Consider the following 22,335-nt stretch of genomic DNA (forward strand, 5'->3'; position numbering starts at 1 on the left):
TCTTTATGCAGTGTCCACTATAACCATCACGACGCAATATCAATAAAATAATACTTTGACAGCAAATAATTTCACAACTACTGCCACTGTCCTTTTGAAGGCTGCTGTTGCAGGATCCAATTTCATCCTTTAGTAACCAACACCATTCTAAGTCTCCCAACTAATGTCTATGTCTTCTGGCTGATACGGACCGGAGGGGAAGGCTTGGTGGCCTCAGACTTCTTTACTCTCAACCAGTCTACGTCTGAAATACTGTATTCTACCAGTTTGTCAGCCAATGGAAAACCTGCGCAACAGTGAATGGAGCAGATTTTACTTGAACAAAATGTTTCCTGTTTTTCCCTTATGAAAGAGGAACTGCTGCATAGATGTAGCAACATAGATTACCTCGTTGCTCTTTAACTGAAGGAAATGTGCTTAAACCATAGGGCGGAATTTGCAAGGAAATTGATAAGGCGCCTGTAGCTGTTATCAACATGTACTCTGGCCTCGAATGGCTTCCTGCAGTTTAGACTGACTAATTTATTGATGGTTGTTGTAGGCTACTTAAGCTAGCAATACGAGACTGAAATGTTACCATTGGGGAAGAGATTGGATTCTGGTAAAGCTGGTGTTGCCTACTCCTGTTGTCTCCTTCAACACAGCATTCAAACTGTGTCAAACCATATTTCAAATCACTTCTGTAATTTATAATGTCATTACCACGTCACAACAAAAAAACTGATGAACAGAATGTTTTCCACCATTACCTTGGAACAGCTGTCACAAGGGGATTTCTACTGAGGAAGACAACCCAGTCGCCTTCCTGGAAAGCAAGTGCAAAACTGGCCCAGTATCTGTGCAAAATTGTGCTTTCAAGACAACTGGGAATTCAGAAAAAAAATGCCTACCTCTACTGTATGTACCCTGCTTAGCTTTGGAAAAACTGTGTTTACTTGATAGCTCAGCTGAAACAAACACATTTAGACACTGATCAGCTTCCACACTAATTTGCGTAGACTACTTAAATATCATTGAATAGTTGAAAGTAATTAACTTTTCTTACACAAGCTGTATGTTAAAGTAAATTCTCAGTGAGGTTGGGTTTATTATGTAGGCTAGCTACATTGACATCTGACCCTGCTGGTCATCTATAAACATTTGAACATCTTGTCTATGTACTGTTACCTCCACCCGGCACAGCCAGAAGAAGACTGGCCACCTCTCAGAGCCTGGTTCCTCTCTAGGTTTCTGCCTTTCTATGGAGTTTTTCCTAGCCACCGCGCTTCTACATCTGCATTGCTTGCTGTTTGGGCTTTTAGGCTGGGTTTCTGCATAAGCACTTTGTGACATCTGCTGATGTAAAAAGGGCTTTATAAATCCATTTGATTGATTGACTAATTTACCCAACAAAAGGACACCATCATTTCAATGTGTAGCTAGGTATACAATCATTCATCCAAGGTTGATTGGATCTTTGGAAGTAGTCACCATTAGCCCTGTAAATAAACATTACCGTTGGATATAAGTTAGTCATAAAATACAGTATATACACCGATAATACCAAACATTAGGAACACCTTCCTAATATTGTGTTGAACCCCCCCTTTTGCCCTCAGAACAGCCTCAACTCGTCAGGGCACGGACTCTACAAGGTGTCGAAAGCGTTCCACAGGGATGCTGGCCCATGTTGACTCCAATGCATCTACCCTTTGTCAAGTTGGCTGGATGTCCTTTGGGTGGTGGACCATTCTTGATACACACAGGAAACGGTTTATTATGCTGAAATAAGATTGATGTAACAAACTTTTAGCCAGTTTAAGTCAATATATTTAAGTTGAAGTGTTACCCTAATAAAAAATGTTACAAAGCTGGTTGAACTTAGATTAACCAGTACAGTTTATGACTTTTTTCAAATCAGACAGTGTCACCAGCAAGCACCTCCACACCTCCAACTCAAATCAAAATGTATTGGTCACATGCACATGTTTAGCAGATGTTAATGCGAGTGTAGCGAAATGCTTGTGATTCTAGTTCCGACAATGGAGTAATATCTAACAAGTAAATCGAACAAATTCACAACAACTACCTTATACACAGAAACATAAAGGGATGAATAAGAATATGTACATATAAATATATGAATGAGCGATGACCGTGCGGCATAGGCAAGATGCAGTAGATGGAATAGAATATAGTATATACATATGAGATGAGTAATGTAGGATATGTAAACATTATTAAAGTGGCGTTATTTAAAGTGACTAGTGATACCTTTATTAAGTCCATTTCTTTAAGTGGCCAGAGATTTGAGTCTGTATGTTGGCAGCAGCCTCAATGTTAGTGATGGCTGTTTAACAGTCTGATGGCCTTGAGATAGATGTTTTTCAGTCTCTCAGCCCCAGCTTTGATGCACCTGTACTGACCTCGCCTTCTGGAAGATAGCGGGGTGAACAGGCACGGCTCGGGTGGTTGTTGTCCTTGATGATCTTTTTGGCCTTCTTGTGACATCAGGTGGTGTAGGTGTCCTGGGAGGGCAGGTAGTTTGCCCCCGGTGATGCGTTGTGCAGACCTCACTACCCTCTGGAGAGCCTTCCGGTTATGGGCGGAGCAGCTGCCATACCAGGAGGTAATACAGCCCGACAGGATGCTCTCGATTTTGCATCTATAAAAGTTTGTGAGTGTTTTAGATGACAAGCCAAATTTCTTCAGCCTCCTGATGTTGAAGAGGCACTGTTGCACCTTCTTCACCACACTGTCTGTGTGGGTGGACCATTTCAGTTTGTCTGTGATGTGTACGCGAGGAACTTAAAACTTCCCACCTTCTCCACTACTGTCCCATCGATGAGGATGGGGGGGGGATGGGGGGGCTCCCTCGTGCGGTCTCCTGAAGTCCACGATCATCTCCTGTGTTTTGTTGATGCTGAGAGTTTATTTTCACACCTTATCCCTGTACGCCGTCTCGTCATTGTTGGTAATCAAGCCTACCACTGTAGTGTCGTCTGCAAACTTAATGATTGAGTTTGAAGCGTGCATGGCCACGCAGTCATGGGTGAACAGGGAGTACAGGAGAGGGCTGAGAATGCACCCTTGTGGGGCCCCCGTGTTGAGGATCAGCGGGGTGGAGATGTTTCCCACCTTCACCACCTATGGGCGGCCTGTCAGAAAGTCCAGGACCCAGTTGCACAGGGCGGGTTTGAGACCCAGTGTCTCGAGCTTAATGGCGAGTTCGAAGGGTACTCTGGTGTTAAATGCTGAGCTGTAGTCAGCAAACAGCATTCTTACATAGGTATTCCTCTTGTCCAGATGGAATAGGGCAGGCAGTGTGATGGCGATTGCATCGCCAGTGAACCTATTGGGGCGGTAAGCAAATTGAAGTGGGTCTAGGGTATCAGGCAGGGTGGAGGTGATATGATCCTTGACTAGTCTCTCAAAGCACTTCATGATGACAGAAGTGAGTGCAACGGGGTGATAGTAATTTAGTTCCATGCGTCACGGTGGGATCCACACATGCAGATATCATCCGTTCACCTACTATGCATCTCACAAAGACACGGCGGTTGGAACCCAAAATCTCCCATTTGGACTCGGACCAAAGGACAGATTTCCAGTCTAATGTCCTTTACTCGTGTTTTTTGGCCCAAGCAAGTCTCTTCTTATTATTGGTGTCCTTTAGTAGTGGTTTCTTTGCAGCAATTTGACCATTAAGGCCTGATTCACGCAGTCGCCTCTGAACAGTTGATGAAGAATTAATTTGGGCCGCAATCTGAGGTGCAGTTGACTTCTGCAGCAGAGGTAACTCTGGGTCTTCCTTTCCTGTGGCGGTCCTCATGAGAGCCAGTTTCATCGTAGCGCTTGATGGTTTTGCGACTGCACTTGAAGACATTTTCAAAGTTCTTACAATTGTCTAGATTGAGGTCTTAAATGTCTTAAAGTAACAATGGACTATTTGCTTATTTGAGCTGTTCTTGCCATAATATGGACTTGGTCTTTTACCAAATAGGGCTTTCTTCTGTTTCCTGCCCTACCTTGTCACAACACAACTGATTAGCTCAAATGCATTAAGGAATGAAATTCCACAAATTAACTTTTAAACAAGGCACATCTGTTAATTGAAATGCATTCCAGGTGACTACCTCATGAAGCTGGTTGAGAGAATGCCAAGAGTGTGCAAAGCTGTCAAAGGTTGGCTACTTTGAAGAATCTCAAATATAAAACATTTTAATTTGTTTAAAACTTTTTTGGTTACTACATGAGTCCATGTGTGTTATTTCATAGTTGATGTCTTCACTATAATTCTAAAATGTAGAAAACAGTAAAAAAATAAAGGAAAACCCTGGTATGAATAGGTGTGTCCAAACCTTTGACTGATACTGTATATTAAGTAAATAGTACAATAACCTTTAACTTTTTTTGCAGCTTTAACTTTAAAAAGCATTTAAATGTCTGGATTTTACAGTTTTGTCTCAATACTTTTGATATCCTGTATTACACTTAGAAAAATGTTAATTTGAAAATATAGAATGCAGCGGTTTAGAAAAATAGTCAAATAAATGGTAACTATATATTAATGAATAAATAACCCATTTAGAGTACCTATTGTCAGATTCTTTGGAATTCTCCTAAATGAATTGACAGTGTATCCTCCGTTTCTCTCTCGACATAGGTTGCATCTGGTACAAAATTAGGTTATCCCACCAAGTTAAGGTAGGCCACGAAGTTGACACTAATATTCACAATCACTGCAACAAAAAAAGAATGGGAAAGCACCTCAAGTGAAAATGGGTAATCTCTGTAGTTTGTTAGACCACTAGCACCACCTGGTGTTGTAACATGTGATACACAGGGGCTTGACTACTCATGGGAATATGGAATATTAGAAACTGGGTGGTTCAAGATCTGAATGTTCATTGGCTTTCAGCAGTGGTATAGCAGACCGTATACAACGGGTATGACAGAAAATATTCTTACTGCTCGAATTACGTTGGTAACCAGTTTATAATAGCAATAAGGCGGTTTGTCATATATTTGGCCAATATACCACACCTCAGGGCTGTGGCCAGGCACTGTGTGTTGTGCCGTGCATCAGGACAGCCCTTAGCCGTGGTATATTGTCCATATACCACACCTCCTCGGGCCTTATTGCTTAAGTAGTAAAGCTAAAGCAGACCCATGCAGCCTATTAGAACAGTAAAAATGCTATTCTTTTTGCTATTTCAACAACACCACTCCTCTCTCACATAACTTTATTAAACTACAACTCTTTCAATGGCATCAATATAAAAAAAAATGGTTTCTATACGTTTCACAGTTTCGAGACTTACACAATGTTAACACAAACAGGGCCAAAATACTGTATATCAAAAACATGTGTTAACAAAAGAACATTCTCTCGGTAAGTATGACACTCATCGTTATCTTCCAACAAGTTGAGACATGGAAGCGTGTGATTAATAGGGCTTGTGTTCCTGTTTTTCCTCTTTCTCTTCTTACGAAGTCCTCCACACCCATACCATCTCCGTCCATTGCCATTGTGTGTGCCGCTGTGCTAATCGGAACTCCAACTTGCTCACTGGTTGAGCGCGGCACGTGTATAACGACAACTAGTTAGCAAGTCGGATGTGTTCTGACTAGCACATGAACACTGAATGGGTCACCACAGCTCGAGGGGAAGACAGGAATGACAGGTACAAATTGGCTCATTCTGGCAGATCTCCCTGCTCAATACATGTCTTCTCCCTCACCACCTTGGCCATGCCTTCCTGCTGTAGTGAGGTCAAGGTTAACAAAAACACACCATATTACTCACCTTTTAAGAGAGATCAGAGTCAATTTTCATTACGCGTCTGAAAGTAGGAGTGCTGATCTAGAATCAGGTCCACGTTCTCATTCATTACATCCTAAAAAACTAAACTGATCCTAGATCAGCACCCCTACTCTGGGACGCTTTGTGAAAAGGATCATTTCTGCAATCTTGATAAAAAGGGAACCTTGAAAGTGTCAACAAAATCAAAGCAATACCATATGTTGGCTCAACTTGCTACATAATGTGCTGAAAATCCCAATAATTCTAAAGTGACATGCATGTGGGGAAACTGTTTTCAAATTCGGTGTTACAGTCTGATGCACCGTTCAAATTCAGTGCTCAGTTTAAGACTATGACCTTTAGTATTACTTACTTAGTGGTCCTATTTGGAAGTTAAACTACACCAAGGAGACAGGCTAACATGAATACAAATATTGTATATACATGCACACACACACCTTCTCCTCTGCGTCGGCGAGGATAAGAATCAGGTCTTCCACGTCATACTGCAGTGTGCCGTCTTCTGAAATGTGACCCTCGAGCGCCACTCCCTGATATCACACCACCACATAACCAACTCTGTTAGACAAATACTCAGCACAAATGTTTCATCAAAATATAACATTTTGAATTGAAGTGCTAAGAACTTCATTTCCCTCATGTAAGGCTCAAGCTTAAATTGTTTGCATTGTAAATCATGAACTGATGTCAATGGAATCTCAAGTTAGGACTGGGCCCATAAAGTATGTGCTGGCAATAGATACCTAATGCACTGAGCTGGTCATTCGTTCATCAATTAACACATTTATATTTACACCACTTCAGGCATGTGAAACACTAAGGTCTTCTCACTTTATCCAATAACAAGGCCTTCATAATTGATTGACTAACATCTACATTTTAAAGAATGTTAGGACAATGGACTCTATATACAGTGGGGAGAACAAGTATTTGATACACTGCCGATTTTGCAGGTTTTCCTACTTGCAAAGCATGTGGAGTTCTGTAATTTTTTATCATAGGTACACTTCAAAAATCCAGAAAAATCACATTGAATGATTTTTAAGTAATTAATTTGCATTTTATTGCATGACATAAGTATTTGATCACCTACCAACCAGTAAGAATTCCAGCTCTCACAGACCTGTTAGTTTTTCTTTAAGAAGCCCTCCTGTTCTCCACTCATTACCTGTATTAACTGCACCTGTTTGAACTCTTTACCTGTATAAAAGACACCTGTCCACACACTCAATAAAACAGACTCTAACCTCTCCACAATGGTGAAGACCAGAGAGCTGTGTAAGGACATTAGGGATAAAATTGTTGACCTACACAAGGCTGGGATGGGCTACAGGACAATAGGCAAGCAGCTTGGTGAGAAGGCAACAACTGTTGGCGCAATTATTAGAAAATGGAAGAGGTTCAAGATGATGGTCAATCACCCTCGGTCTGGGGCTCCATGCAAGATCTCACCTCGTGGGGCATCAATGATCATGAGGAAGGTGAGGGATCAGCCAAGAACTACATGGCAGGACCTGGTCAATGACCTGAAGAGAGCTAGGACCACAGTCTCAAAGAAAACCATTAGTAACAATTAAAACCCTGCAGCACATGCAAGGTCCCCCTGCTCAAGCCAGCGCATGTCCAGGCCCGTCTGAAGTTTTCCAATGACCATCTGGATAATCCAGAGGAGGAATGGGAGAAGGTCATGTGGTCTGATGAGACAAAATTAGAGCTTTTTGGTCTAAACTCCACTCGCCGTGTTTGGAGGAAGAAGAAGGATGAGTACAACCCCAAGAACACCATCCCAACCGTGAAGCATGGAGGTGGAAACATCATTCTTTGGGGATGCTTTTCTGCAAAGGGGACAGGACGACTGCACCGTATTGAGGGGAGGATGGATGGGGCCATGTATCGCGAGACCTTGGCCAACAACCTCCTTCCCTCAGTAAGAGCATTGAAGATGGGTCGTGGCTTCCAGCATGACAACGACCCGAAACACACAGCCAGGGCAACTAAGGAGTGGCTCCGTAAGAAGCATCTCAAGGTCCTGGAGTGGCCTAGCCAGTCTCCAGACCTGAATCCAATAGAAAATCTTTGGAGGGAGCTGAAAGTCCGTATTGTCCAGCGACAGCCCCGAAACCTGAACAATCTGGAGAAGGTCTGTATGGAGGAGTGGGCCAAAATCCCTGCTGCAGTGTGTGCAAACCTGGTCAAGAACTACAGGAAACGTATAGTCTCTGTAATTGCAAACAAAGGTTTCTGTACCAAATATTAAGTTCTGCTTTTCTGATCTATCAAGTACTTATGTCATGCAATAAAATGCTAATTAATTACTTAAAAATCATTCCATGTGATTTTCTGGATTTTTGTTTTAGATTCCGTCTCTCACAGTTGAAGTGTACCTATGATAACAATTACAGACCTCTACATGCTTTGTAAGTAGGAAGTAGGAAAACCTGCAAAATCAGCAGTGTATCAAATACTTGTTCTCCCCACTGCACACACCACACTATAATATATTATAAAGAGAATACCATTACTAGCAAAGGGAATAACCTTGTAAATGAAACCAGGTGGATTCTGGGAGTCCGAGTCATTTCCAGTGCTCTCGGTGTCACCTGCCTGCAGCGCTTGGGAAGCTCTTTCTCCCTTCTCTTCCACCACCTCCACTTGGCTGGCCTCTGCAGGGGGGAAGGAGTGCCTCTCAGAGTGGGGTAAGGAAAGTTGTGGCGCAGGACGCGGTGGAGCCTTGGCTTTGCCATGCTCTGGAAGATTAGCCTGGTCAGTGTCATGTAGGACTTTGCTCTCTGTGGACTCAGCCACAGCCTTCTGACTGGTAATGACCTCACCTCTAGAGGTCACCTCTGAACTTTGAACCTGCTCTTCTATGGCAGAGGAGTTCTGCAATTGGCTAAGGCCCTGCTCTTCCAAAGCACCGCCATCTTGGAGGTCACTCAGACCCTCTGAAGCGACGTCACTCCCGACCCCGTTGTCGCTGTCGCACGCCAACCGTCTGTTGGGTGTAGTGGTGCCGTTGGAGCTCAACTCTCCATCCGAGAGGTCGGAGGTGAAGACGCAGGTGTACGCAGTGCCAGTGCCCTCGTCAGCCTCTCCTGAGATGGCAGCGGGCTCCTCAGGGATGCTCTGGGTACAGGTCTCTTTGCCGTTCTCCGGGGCTGTGGATGCGTGGAGAGCTGTGTGTTCCGAGGGGAAGGCTGTGTTACAGGGGATGGGTGCTGAGATGACCAGGGATTTTCTCTTCTTGGACTTGGTGCTAAGAGAGGATATAGAGGGTGAGATGATCTGGCTGGTTAGCAGGTTGGACATTCTTAGATCCCAGATTCTAGACTTGATGAGAAGAAAACTAAAGACTATAAGGGGTTAAACAAATGTGGTGGATTCTTATGGTCATCTGAAACACTGACCTGTTAAGGCCCTTGATGATAAAAGCTTTTCCTGAATGCTGAGTCTCCAGCTTCTTCATCACGCTGTAAAGCTCATGGTTCAGCTGCAATCAACCGTGGTTATTCTATTAGTCAATACCAGTTGACTTGCAGTACATTTCTTCATCTGAACAGTGAGACACTATACTACATCACATACAGTAAATGATTTAGATCTGTGATAAAGATATGTTAAATATATTGTGATGTTTTATTATTTTTGGGAGAATAACATCCATATCAGAATGTAGGAAAAACAGGCTTACCACACTCATTTCCTTATAGAAGACGTCCCTCAGGTTGGAAATGTTTTGAAAGACGGTCACGTAACATCCAATCCGGCTTTAGACAAGAGGGAAAATGTTCTGTTATACTAGAGCAACAGTAGTCCCTCCCTGTTTCCCCGTTTGGTGCCTAATGAACACGACCCCGATGTGCTGTGGTCCATTGACATCACCTTTGATAGAGAACAGGAAGCTCCTCCCTCATCTCTTTGTTGATTTCCTCAAACACACTCTGGGCTTTGTTGAACTCCTCCTCTGCCTGATCAGAGAGAAATGGAGTCTAAATGCTTTCAGTGTCTTTATCCAAATACATAGACAAAGAACAACAAAAAGCTGTATAGATTCAATTTACATTTAAATTTTCAACACACCTTGGTGATTTTGGCATCGTCTTTCTTCTTGGCACTCTGCAGCGCCTCCAAGTGGTGGCGTGAGGAATCGTAGTCTACGAGCTTCCGACCACGTTTGGCTACTCGTTCCTAAGAGGCAGGGGGAGAAGCAATATTTCTGAGCACAATTCCCATGAGCCACATGGCACCAGTCTCTCATGATTGGTCCTACAAACAATCAGCAATGTAAACACATGGGGAGAGAAGAGTTCTGACGTGAACTAGTTCTATCGGACCACAAACAATTGATAAGATTATAGCAGACGCTACCTTGACTTCATGAAACTGTCCAGTGTAATTCTCCATGGTGCGAACTATCTGGTCTGTTAGTTTCTCTTCATAATCATTCCACAGCAAGTCCTCACTCTGTAGTAAAAACAAATGTTAGAAATAAACCTTCAGGCTGCTTTCTACTATACAACAGTAATACATTTGCCAAAATCAAATCAAATTTTATTGAACACATACACGTATTTGCAAGATATTGCAGTTATTGTCGGTGTAGTGAAATGCTTGCGTTCCTAGCTCGAACAGTGCAGTAATATCTAACAATACACACAACATTTAAAAAGTAAAAATTGAATTTAGAGATATTAGGACGAGCAATCTTAGAGAGTGTGTGTAATATTTAAGCAATAAGGCGTGTGGTATACATCCACAAAGCGGAGTGGAGTGCCTGGATATAGCCCTTAGTCGTGGTATATTGGCCATATACCACAAACCCCAGAGGTGCCTTATTGCTTTTATAAACTGGTTACCAATGTAATTAGAGCAGTAAAAATAAACCTTTTGTTATACCCGTGGTATACGGTCTGATATACCAGGGCTGTCAGACAATTAGAATTTTTTTATTTCACCAGGTAGGCCAGTTGAGAACAAATTCTCATTTACAACTGCGACCCTCCTGCAGCAAAGCACCCCCACAACATGATGCTGCCACCTCCGTGCTTCACGGTTGGGATGGTGTTCTTTAGCTTGCAAGCATCCCCCCTTTTCCTCCAAACATAACGATGGTCATTATGGCCAAACAGTTCTATTTTTGTTTAATCAGACCAGAGGACATTTCTCCAAAAAGTACAATCTTTGTCCCCATGTGCAGTTGCAAACCGTAGTCTGGCTTTTTTATGGCGGTTTTGAAGCGGTGGTTATTCCTTGCTGAAAGACCTTTCAGGTTATATCAACATAGATACTTTTGTACCTGTTTCCTCCAGCAATTTTTTGTCTGAGGTCTTGGCTGATATCTTTTGTTTTTCCCATGATGTCAAGCAAAGAGGCACTGAGTCTAAATGTAGGCCTTGAAATACATCCACAGGTACACCTCCAATTGACTCAAATGATGTCAATTAGCCTATCAGCCTATCAGAAGCATTACATAATTTTCTGGCATTTTCCAAGCTGTTTAAAGGCACAGTCAACTTAGTGTATGTAAACTTCTGACCCACTGGAATTATGATACAGTGAATTATAAGTGGAATAATCTGTCTAAACAATTGTTGGAAAAATGACTTGTGTCATGCACAAAGTAGATGTCCTAACCGACTTGTGTCATGCACAAAGTAGATGTCCTAACCGACTTGTGTCATGCACAAAGTAGATGTCCTAACCGACTTGTGTCATGCACAAAGTAGATGTCCTAACCGACTTGTGTCATGCACAAAGTAGATGTCCTAACCGACTTGTGTCATGCACAAAGTAGATGTCCTAACCGACTTGTGTCATGCACAAAGTAGATGTCCTAACCGACTTGTGTCATGCACAAAGTAGATGTCCTAACCGACTTGTGTCATGCACAAAGTAGATGTCCTAACCGACTTGTGTCATGCACAAAGTAGATGTCCTAACCGACTTGTGTCATGCACAAAGTAGATGTCCTAACCGACTTGTGTCATGCACAAAGTAGATGTCCTAACCGACTTGTGTCATGCACAAAGTAGATGTCCTAACTGACTTGTGTCATGCACAAAGTAGATGTCCTAACCGACTTGTGTCATGCACAAAGTAGATGTCCTAACCGACTTGCCAGAACTGTAGTTCGTTAACAATACATTTGTGAAGTGGTTTTAAAACAAGTTTTAATGACTCCAACCTAAGTGTACGTAAACTTCCCACTTCAACTGTACCTGCTGGAGCGCGTGCTGCTATGGTGACCAGTGAGCTGAGTTAAGGTGGGGCTTTACCTAGAAAATACTTATTGATGACCTGGAGCCAGTGGGTTTGGCGACAAATATGAAGCGAGGGCCAACCAACGAGAGCATACAGGTTGCAGTGGTGGGTAGTATATGGGGCTTTGGTGATAAAACGGATGACACTGTGATAGACTACATCCAATTTGCTGAGTAGAGTGTTGGAGGCTATTTTGTAAATTATATTGCCGAAGTCAAGGATCAGTAGGACAGTCGGTTTTACGAGGGTGTGTTTGGCAGCATGAGTGAAGGATGCTTTGTTGCGAAATAGGATGCCGATTCTAGGTGTAATTTTGGCTTGGAGATGCTTAATGCGAGTCTGGAAGGAGAGTTTACAGTCTAATCAGCATTCAGGGCTCGAACCAACCAGTTTGTTTGTTTGTTTATTTATGCGTCTGTGAGTGAGATGGGATGTTTAGACAGTATAGACAGTATGTGGATAGAATATTTAGTATATCTGAAGAATATGTACAGCAATAGTTGAACAGGATGGCCTTGACTAGAATACAATACAAACATATGAAGTGTGTAAAACAGTATGTAAACATTATCAAAGTGACCAGTGTTCAATGACTTTGTACACAGGGTAGCAGTCTCTATGGTGCATGGTTGAATACCGGGTGGTAGCCGGCTAATAACAGTGACTAAAGTTCAGGGCAGGGTATCGGCTAGTGGTGACTATTTAATTAACAGTCTGATGGCCTTGAGACAGCTTCGGTCTCTGTCCCAGCTTTGATGCACCTGTACTGACCTCGCCTTCTGGATGGTAGTGGGGTAACAAGCCGTGGCTCGGGTGGCTGAGGTCCTTGATGATTTTCTTGGCCTTCCTATGACACCAGGTGCTATAGGGCAGGCAGTGTGCCCCCGGTGATGTGTTGGGCAGACCGCACCACCGTCTGGAGAGCCCTGCGGTTTCATTCGGTGCAGTTGCCATACCAGGCGGTGATACAGCCCGATAAGATGCTCTCAATGGTGCATCTGTAAGAATTAGAGTGGGTCTTCGGGGCCAAGACTAATTTCTTCAGTCTCCTGAGTTTGAAGAGGCGCTGTTGCGCCTTCTCCACCACACTGTGTGGGTGGACCATTTCAGATTGTCAGTGATGTGTACAACGGGGAACTTGAAGCTTTTCACCTTATCCGGCCCCTTCGATGTGGATGGGTGCATGCTCCCCCTACTGTCTCCCATGATCAGCTCCTTCGTTTTATTGACATGGAGGTTATTTTCATGGCACCACTCCGCCAGGGCCCTCACCTCCTCCCTGTAGGCTGTCTTGTCATTGGTAATCAGGACTACATCTGTTGTGTCGTCTGCAAACTTGATGATTGTGTTGAAGGCGTGCGTGGCCACGCAGTCATGGGTTAATAGGGAGTACAGGGGGGGGCTGAGCATACACCCTTGTGGGGCCCGCGCTGAGGAGCAGCATGGCAGATGTGTTGCTACCTAACCTCACCACCTGAGGGCGGCCCATCGGGAAGTCCAGGACCCAGTTGTACAGGGCAGGGTTCAGACCCAGGGCCCGGAGGTTAATGAGCTTGGAGGGTACTATGGTGTTGAAGGCTGAGCTCTAGTCAATGAACCGAATTCTTACATAAGTATTCCTCTTAGCCAGATGGGATCTGTTTGGGAGGTATGCAAATTGAAGTGGGTCTAGGGTGTCAGGTAAGGTAGAGGTGATATGATCCTTGACTAGTCTCTCAAAGCACTTCATGATGACAGAAGTGAGTGCTACAGGCAATAGTCATTTAGTTTAGTTACCTTCGCTTTCTTGGAAGCGAAGTGTGAAGCAAGTGTGGACAACAGACTGGGATAGGGAGAGATTGAATATGTCTGTGCATGCTCTGAAGACGAGGCTAGGGATGCCGCCTGGACCGGCAGCCTTGCGAGGGTTAACACACTTAAAATGTCTTACTCATGTCAGCCACAGAGCACGAGAGCTCACGGTAGCCTGCATCGGCAGTACTGTTTCCCTTGAAGTGGGTGAAGGTGTTTAGCTTGTTTCAGGGAGCAAGACGATGTCCCCAACATAGCTTGTTTTCCCTTTATAATCTATGATTGTCTGGAGTCCCTGCCACATAAGTCTGGTGTCTGAGCCGTTGAATTGTGAATACACTGTCTCTGTACTGACGTTTTGCCTCTGATTGACTTACGGAGGGCATAACTACACTGTTTGTACTCTACCATATTCCCAGTCACCGTGCCGTAGTTAAATGCAGTGGTTCACGCTTTCATTTTTGCGCGAATGCTGCCATCTATCTATGGTTTCTGGATTGGATAGGTTTTAATCGTACAGTGGGAAAATTCCCTATAGACTTCCTGATGAATCCAGTCACCATGTCAGTGTATACTAACAATTATTATAAATACACACCGAAAGAACTGCTTCACCTGAAACATGAAAAGCACTGTTGCCTAACTGTAGTCTTTAAAAATATTACTGTATACTCTCCTCTTATTTAATGGTTCTCAGACCAACATTTTGGTCAATAGATCTTCATCAGGGGTTCTTCCTCCTCAAAAAAATCCACTTGTCTGAAAACACCCATCTATGGCCCACCTCCATGATGACAGATAGGTCCTCTCCTCCCTGCCAGTCAGGTTCGTAGACATCTCTTAACGTCTGGGACAGTCGCTTGGAAGTCTCATGCATCACTGTGGAGAAGGACAGAAGGAACGTGTGAACTAGAGCAAAACGAATGCGTTTAGATGACACTATAAAGCTAATAGCTATTGTTTAGGAGAGCCAAGTGAGAAAGTAGACATTTGTGTAGATGGATAGCTTGCCTAGCAGATACCTTGTTAGCTAGACCAAGGGTCAGAGTCTAGGGATGTGGGTTGAATGTTTGAAACTAGGGTTGTATTCATTAGGCACCAAACTGATGGAAACAGAACCTGAACTTTTCCAATAAGAAACGCTTGTTTTCTGTTGCAAAACGTTTTGCTTTGGTGTGCACTAATGAATAGCACCAAGCTTTTGGCCTTTACACAGCTCGTATGACAAAAATCATCATGGACGGCACATTTAGATGAAGTGGTTTTGGATTTGTGGCACACTGCAGATTCGGCTACACCTACACTTAAAGGTCAAAACAAGATGGGCTTCACTTGAAGTGGTATGCAAATGGTAGCACAAAAAAAAAAAAAAACATTGTTCCTGCTCAAATGAATAACACATTCATTTGCAGAGTCGGCCCTTTTAAATGGCTGGTAGTTAAGCTACCAGAGAGGTTTTGAAAATAAGGTCCGTTTAAAAGGGGGAGAAGAGAGAAAAAAAAAAAAAAACTGGCCAGTGTGTTAAGTTGAACACTACTGTACAAGATATAGCCCTCCTACTATATTAAACCGTTTAACAGTCCTCTGCTATGGATTGAGATGTAGACAGATCCTACCTTTCACTGCACTGAAGTATGCTTTGACGTCTTTAGATAGCCTGCCGCCATCATTCTGTTGGTTGTAAAGATAGAAGATTCTATGAGAGGGTTATTTTTTTCCTTACAGTGAGAACATCCTTCAAAAGACCCTTTCCAGTTTGATTTCACCTTTACAGAAGATAAATCTCCCATAAAAATTCTAAGAGACCAGGAACTTCACAATTCAAGTTGTACAGTCACGTTTCGGAAACATTTCACAAACAATAACAGTACAAAGTGTATGAGTATTAAAAGTGACACTTAAGTAATTTTCAATTTCACTATGTCCCTTTAAAAACAAGGAGGACCTTTTCAAACAAGTCAAATGGTCCTATTTTTGTGCTTCAAGGAACAAGAGAAACTAATGACTTTAAAAACATTTCAGTATAAAGGAGGATATTGTTTTAAACAAGACAGTCTGGTGAAAATATCACGGGTGCGTCCTACTCGGTTTCGTAATAGGAGTGCGATATAAGAGTGAAAACTGTCTATGGGTGGAGCTCCTTCCTGTGACATGTCATGTTATCGGCATGCACAAAATTGGTCAGAGCTGAGAAGTCAGAGGTTAACGGACAGGTTGTCATGGAATTTATTAAAATTATTTCTGAGAAAATGTTTAGACTAATTACTTTTTCTCAAATGAAACATGCAGACTTGGTAAAATGCCCCAAAACACAGAGATTTAAGATGGCACACAGCTCTGAGGGCAGTTAAACGGTTAACCTAACGTCAGATATGGCTCCCTTTCAAGATATAAACCGAATATATCACTGAACAGTAACCAGTGGCTAGAGTGAGTATGCCATTTGACAGCATATCAGCCAGTAAAATTACATGGAAAAACTAAGAATGTAAACAAAGTGCAAGGAAGACCACTGTTCCAAATGCCTGGAGTTTAGATCCATTAAATTAGCAATGCAAAAAGGTTTCAGTCGTGTGAATATGGTCCTTAAGTGACTTAGTGAATGAAGAGACATGAGCAGCCAACAGTCAGTGCGACTCATTACCTAATATATGTTGCACATCGATGCAAACTTTATGTATCAGTCAGTATGTTAACATGCACACTAATAATTCGACATTACACTAATTATGGCAGTAGGCCGAGTATAGCAATAGCCATGTCAAAACTTTACTCTGCTTATGTTAAATTGGCGTAAGGTCAAAATTGATGTCCACATACGCTGATTCCAACACCTGGTTTTAGGAGCAATCTTTCAAATGATTAAAAAAATGTAAACCGCTTATGCTGCTGGAACACAGATTTAATAGATCTGCTCCTGTGCCAGCACCGGTAGTGCAAGCCACACCATGATGTGCAAGTTCGTAACAACTGAAAGTATGCATCTTAGAAATAGTTTTTACATACAAACAAATGTCCGAATTCAGAATCTAATAGGCTTTGCAAAAATAACACGGTTGAATGTTTATTTTGATTGGCGATGTCTGAATTTTCTTCATTGGTACCTGTTGTTTGAGAAGGTTCTGGGAGTACTGCTCAAACTGTTCATCTTTTGTCTCCATGTTCTTACCCAGCTTCTGCATGACCTATGACAAGATGAAAACAAACAGCTGGTGACCTATCCACAGGTTTCAGACAACATTAAAAAGACTGGAGTTTCTAAACAGGTACTGTTGTTGAGGTTGACCAGTGTGAGGTACTAACAATCGCACTTACATTAGGCCCTATGTTTTACTCCATAATGATTCTAGTCAACTAGTTAAAAAGCTAACTGTAATAGGATAAAGGCCACACTATTTTCTATACAGAGGCCAACATCATTTCTAGCATTCCCCTTCCCAAAAATGACCTCTGTGGTTGACCCCAAATGATAGGATGGAACTTGGGCACAACTCAACCGATTTAATTTTACAATATCTGACACAAACACATCAAACTACACTCTCTGTCATGTTTTGAGGGTTTCGGCAGCAAAATGAAACTAGCAGAGCAGAACCCAGGCCAAGCAGTGAACCACAAAGCCACAGAGTAAGAGTAGCAAGGGAGAGGAAGTGTACAGCAGAGGCAGGAAGTGGCATTTGCAAAAACATCAACAAAAAGGAATTAACAAACTAATACTGACAAAGCCCATGGAAATTCCTCCATAAAGGCTCCCGTGTTAATTCAGCTGATTTCTATTGGAATAGACAACTAACTTGATATAGGCTAGCTATAATAAAAAAAAGGGCAATGGAATATTGTTTGAACTGAGTTTATTTGTCTCAAGGAATTAAGCTGGGAGATATCAACATCAAGGCCTACATTCAGCATAATGATTCTTCAAACAGATGACACTCAAACCCCCAGACAACAGTCAGCATCGATAGAGACTATGTCTGAAGAAATTGTATTACTGTAACAGACAACGTGGGCATACTGTCACCATAATCATATCAATATGCATAAACAGGCCAATAACTTATGAGCATCACTAGTTCAAGTAGCCCAAATACCAAGGATAGTCGTGTAGAATATCCTAAAGTATTGTGGCAATCTTGATTTCAGGGTAACAGAGATGCCGCGTTTCACTAGTTGCTTACCTTCTCCTGAGCTCGATTCAATGACTTTTGTACCAGTTTGGCAAAACCTCCAGCCCCAGCCCCAATGTTTGGCCCCATCTTGTTCTCTGCCATCGTGTCTTCTCACTCCGGTCTATGTATGATCCCTCTTGTTAAGCCGCTGCTCTTGTGCTTATATCTTTGTTGAGTTACTTAGGGAGCGGAGAGGGAGAGTCAGTACCGATCTCAGACAGGACTCTCTCTAGCACACACACACGCACCTTAGCTGTAGTATACCAATATAATATTTTTTTTGCCAGCTAACTGCTTGTTAAAAATGTTATCTTGGAATGAAACGGGTAATAACGTGCTGGTTTTAAAATAAGTCGACAGACAACATAAAACATGCTCGATCCTTTTGTTCAAACTTGTAAAATAGTCTGTGAATATTACGTTGCGGCAGGAAGGCGGTGTCTTTAGAGATATTTACCCAGTATTCAAGAAATTGCTTCAACATGATAAAGGCTACACTTGACTCAACTCCGTGATTCACACCATGCTTATCCCGTCATCAGCAAGTAAACGCAATGCTTTTGCGCAACCAAACACAGGTGGATCGCAGGATGAATATATTAATCACCTGAAAAATACAAAACGTTAATTTGTTGTTCTATTCCTGTTCTATATCTAGAGGTGGGTTCAGTTCGCTTGAATGGTTGGTACTGAACGACACGTTTCCACCCCCAAAACGTTCTTGAACAGACTTTGAGGCATGTTTCCTCTCGTTTGATGGGTGTGGTTTGAAGCAATGAGTGACGTTTTAAAAGAGAATAGGCCATGCTGACATCATTCTCTAACCCACAACCCAACCCCTCCCCGTTTTTAAACTGGACGTTCAGGACACCACTGTTTCCATTCAATTGAATATTCCAGAACGTAAAAACGTCTGAAGGCAGCCCTGGTGACATCATGGTAAATTAGCTAAAAAACGCGATTTTCCGAATAGAGTGTGATTGCAGCCAGCCATTGGGGCATTGGGTGGCAGGTAGCCTAGTGGTTAGAGCATTGGGCCAGTAACTGAAATGTTGTTAGATCAAATCCCTGAGCTGACAAGGTAAAAACATGTCCTTCTACCTCTGTACAAGGCAGTTAACCCACTGTTCCTAGGCTGTCATTGTAAATAAGAATTTGTTCTTAACTGACTTGTCTAGCTAAATAAATAATTCACCTGCCTACTGTAGTCCTTCTACTTAGCACACAGTATCTTAGACCGCCTGCTGAACACCTGCCATTGTTAACATAACTTCTGGAAAGTGGTGCCTGATGGGTGGGGACAAAGGACACTGTCAAAGCTACATATTTATAAATTACTCTAACTGCTATTTGTTCTATCTATTCTACTGTTGTCACCCCCACCTCTTCTTCCAATGTTAAGGTGCATTACTGCCACCTACTGTACTGGAGCGCATCCTGCTCGTGTACCTAGCTTAAAAATGAACCAATAGAATTATAAAGAAAGGGTTGCAGATGCAGGAACTCTACAAGGTGTCGAATGCATTCCACAGGGTTGCTGGCCCATGTTGACTCTAATGCTTGTTGGGTGGATATCCTTTGGGTGGTGGACCATTCTTGATATACACAGAAAACCCAGCAGCATTTCAGTTCTTGACACAAACCAGTGTGCCTGGCACCTACTACCATACCCCGCACTTCAGTATTTTGTATTGCCTGTTCATCCTCTGAATGGCACACATACACAATCCATGCCTCAATTGTCTCAATGCTTCAAAATCCTTCTTTAACCTGTCTCCTCCCCTTCATCTACACAGATGAGGGTTCCAAAGGGTCGGAAACTTTACGGTAAATTTCCAGATTTTTCTGGAAATTTTCCATGGGAAGTTAAGCCCTGTAATTTGGGGAATTTTTCTTAAATTCATCAAAAAGCTTATAACAGTGAACCTTTTTTGCAGCATTTTTTTTGGAACCCTTTTTTCTAAGAGTGTACATGATTCCAACAGGAATGTAATGAATGACTAACTCTCTTGAACAACAAGGGGTCCTGGCCTACCTAGCTTACCTTCATCGGGGCAGAAGGCACCCCAACTTTCTTTTCATTTAGTAACATTGCATCATTAAAAAAGGATTTTAAACCAACTTTGGGAAAGGCTTTCAACTCTGTCAACTACCACATTCTTAACGACAGACTCAATAGCCTTGGCTTCTCAAATGACTGCCTCGCCTGGTTCACCAACTACTTCTCAGATAGAGTTCAGTGTGTCAAATCGGAGGGCCTGTTGTCTGGACCTCTGGTAGTCTCTATGGGGGTGCCACAGGGTTCAATTCTCGGGCCGACTCTTTTCTCTGTATATATCAATGACGTTGCTCTTGCTGCTGGTGATTCTCTGATCCACCTCTACGCAGATGACACCATTCTGTATACATCTGGCCCTTCTTTGGACACTGTGCTAACAAACCTCCAAACGAGCTTCAATGCCATACAACACTCCTTCCGTGGCCTCCAACTGCTTTTAAATGCTAGTAAAACTAAGTGCATGCTCTTCAACCGATTGCTGCCCACACCCTCCTGCCCGACTAGCATCACTACTCTGGACGGTACTGACTTAGAATATGTGGACAACTACACATACCTAGGTGTCTGGTTAGACTGTAAACTCTCCTTCCAGACTCACGTTAAACATCTCCAATCCCAAATTAAATCTAGAATCGGCTTCCTATTTCGCAGCAAAGCCTCCTTCACTCATGCTGCCAAACATACCCTCGTGAAACTGACTATCCTACCGATCCTCGACTTCGGGAATTGCATTTACAAAATAGCCTCCAACACTCAGCAAATTGGATGGAGTCTATCACAGTGCCATCCGTTGTGTCACCAAAGCCCCATATACTACCCACCACTGCGACCTGTATGCTCCTGTTGGCTGGCCCTCACTACATATTCGTCGCCAAACCCACTGGCTCCAGGTCATCTATAAGTCTATGCTAGGTAAAGCCCCGCCTTATCTCAGCTCACTGGTCACCATAGCAACACCCACCCATAGCACGTGCTCCAGCAGGTATATTTCCCTGGTCATCCCCAAAGCCAACACTTACTTTGGCCGCCTTTCCTTCCAGTTCTCTGCTGCCAATGACTGGAACGAATTGCAAAAATCACTGCAGCTGGAGTCTTATATCTCCTTCTAACTTTAAGCATCAGCTTTCAGAGCAGCTTACCGATCACTGTACCTGTACACAGCCAATCTGTAAATAGCACACCCGACCTCATCCCCATATTATTACTTATCCTCTTGCTCTTTTGCACCCCAGTATCTCTACTTGCACATCATAATCTGCACATCTATCACTCCAATGTCAATGCTAAATTGAAATTATTTCACCTCTATGGCCTATTTATTGCCTTGCCTCCCTACTCTTCTACATTTGCACACACTGTACATAGATTTGTGTTATTCACTGTACATTTGTTTATGTGTAGAACTGTGTTGTTGTTTTTGTCACACTGCTTTGCTTTATCTTGGCCAGGTCTCAGTTGTAAATGAGAACCAGGCCTACCTGGTTAAATAAAGAGGAAATAAAAAAATATATATATATCTAATATCAATCAATTACGGTATCAAATGCTTTAAAATTTCACTAGAATTTAGCTTACCGGAGTCAAATCGTCAGGCATTCTCCCGGTAGTTGTTATCCATCCAGGCAATCCTGGCTCCAACCATCTGTAGCAGGTGATCGAACTCACTTCGATCCAGACGAAAGTAACTTCGAAATCCTCTCGAAATAGTTGAAGCACTTGAATGAGACGGTGGAACTCCCCTGCTTTCGGGACTTCAAACATCTCTGGACCAACACTGACCTGCGCTTTCGGCGGGGCTGGTCCGAGTCCAACAACAAAACCACCTTCCTCAACGTTAGTCTCATTGTTGAAAGAGACTACTCTTTGCTATCTTGAGTATTTATTATTGCATTTCCCTCCAAAACTATGCATTTTGGGGGGAAATTATATTATAGGCTCTGACAATAAAATTGTAGATGTCATCGAATAAATAATATGTATGCTACTTGGCAAATAAATGAATAAAATATGTAAAGAAAGTATGTAATCAAACTGTTTTTATTATGTAATCCCACATTTTTTTTACTGCATATGTGTGCAACAAAAATGTAACATTCACATTTTGCTACCTTCTGTCAAGTCTACGCATACAATTTGAACACACTGCAACTGCCTCTGCAACGCAATGCTGCAAGGCAAACACACAGCGTTCCATTGGAAAATAATGTACTGGTGTACCAAAACGCAAGTCACAGTCGGTGTGTTTGAAG

The 22,335-nt window shown here is 42.6% G+C and overlaps 1 protein-coding gene across 4 annotated transcripts; it reads right to left on the minus strand.

Moving 5' to 3' along the window:
• Positions 1 to 5,208: 5,208 nt before the first annotated feature.
• On the minus strand, positions 5,209 to 21,862 carry LOC112246211 (bridging integrator 2-like). 4 transcript variants are annotated; one of them, XM_042324778.1, is made up of 13 exons: positions 21,662 to 21,862; positions 18,037 to 18,206; positions 16,963 to 17,043; positions 15,475 to 15,529; positions 14,643 to 14,737; positions 10,175 to 10,270; positions 9,887 to 9,994; positions 9,689 to 9,774; positions 9,498 to 9,573; positions 9,214 to 9,296; positions 8,345 to 9,062; positions 6,244 to 6,336; positions 5,209 to 5,744 (listed from the first exon to the last, which is right to left on the minus strand). In XM_042324778.1, exons 2-13 carry the CDS (start codon positions 18,127 to 18,129, stop codon positions 5,679 to 5,681), a joined length of 1,650 nt encoding a protein of 549 aa, XP_042180712.1. In that variant the 5' UTR covers positions 18,130 to 18,206; positions 21,662 to 21,862; the 3' UTR covers positions 5,209 to 5,678. The 4 variants fall into 4 exon arrangements, with proteins under 4 accessions (XP_042180712.1, XP_024270280.1, XP_024270278.1 ...); XM_024414512.2 differs by lacking the exon at positions 21,662 to 21,862 and adding an exon at positions 18,485 to 18,780 and having other exon boundaries at positions 5,209 to 5,741; XM_024414510.2 differs by lacking the exon at positions 21,662 to 21,862 and adding an exon at positions 18,485 to 18,780.
• Positions 21,863 to 22,335: the final 473 nt, after the last annotated feature.

The sequence above is a fragment of the Oncorhynchus tshawytscha genome, linkage group LG07 (genome assembly GCF_018296145.1).
Source record: "Oncorhynchus tshawytscha isolate Ot180627B linkage group LG07, Otsh_v2.0, whole genome shotgun sequence".
In the NCBI taxonomy this organism is placed as follows: domain Eukaryota; kingdom Metazoa; phylum Chordata; class Actinopteri; order Salmoniformes; family Salmonidae; genus Oncorhynchus; species Oncorhynchus tshawytscha.

Excerpts from the sequence above, each read along its gene's own strand:
- LOC112246211 (XM_042324778.1), bottom strand. The coding sequence starts at position 18,129 with ATGGCAGAGAACAAGATGGGGCCAAACATTGGGGCTGGGGCTGGAGGT. Across the intron at positions 14,738-15,474 it reads ATACTTCAGTGCAGTGAAAG|TGATGCATGAGACTTCCAAG; the intron begins GTAGGATCTGTC and ends CCTTCTCCACAG. Across the intron at positions 10,271-14,642 it reads ACCTATCTGTCATCATGGAG|AGTGAGGACTTGCTGTGGAA; the intron begins GTGGGCCATAGA and ends TTTTTACTACAG.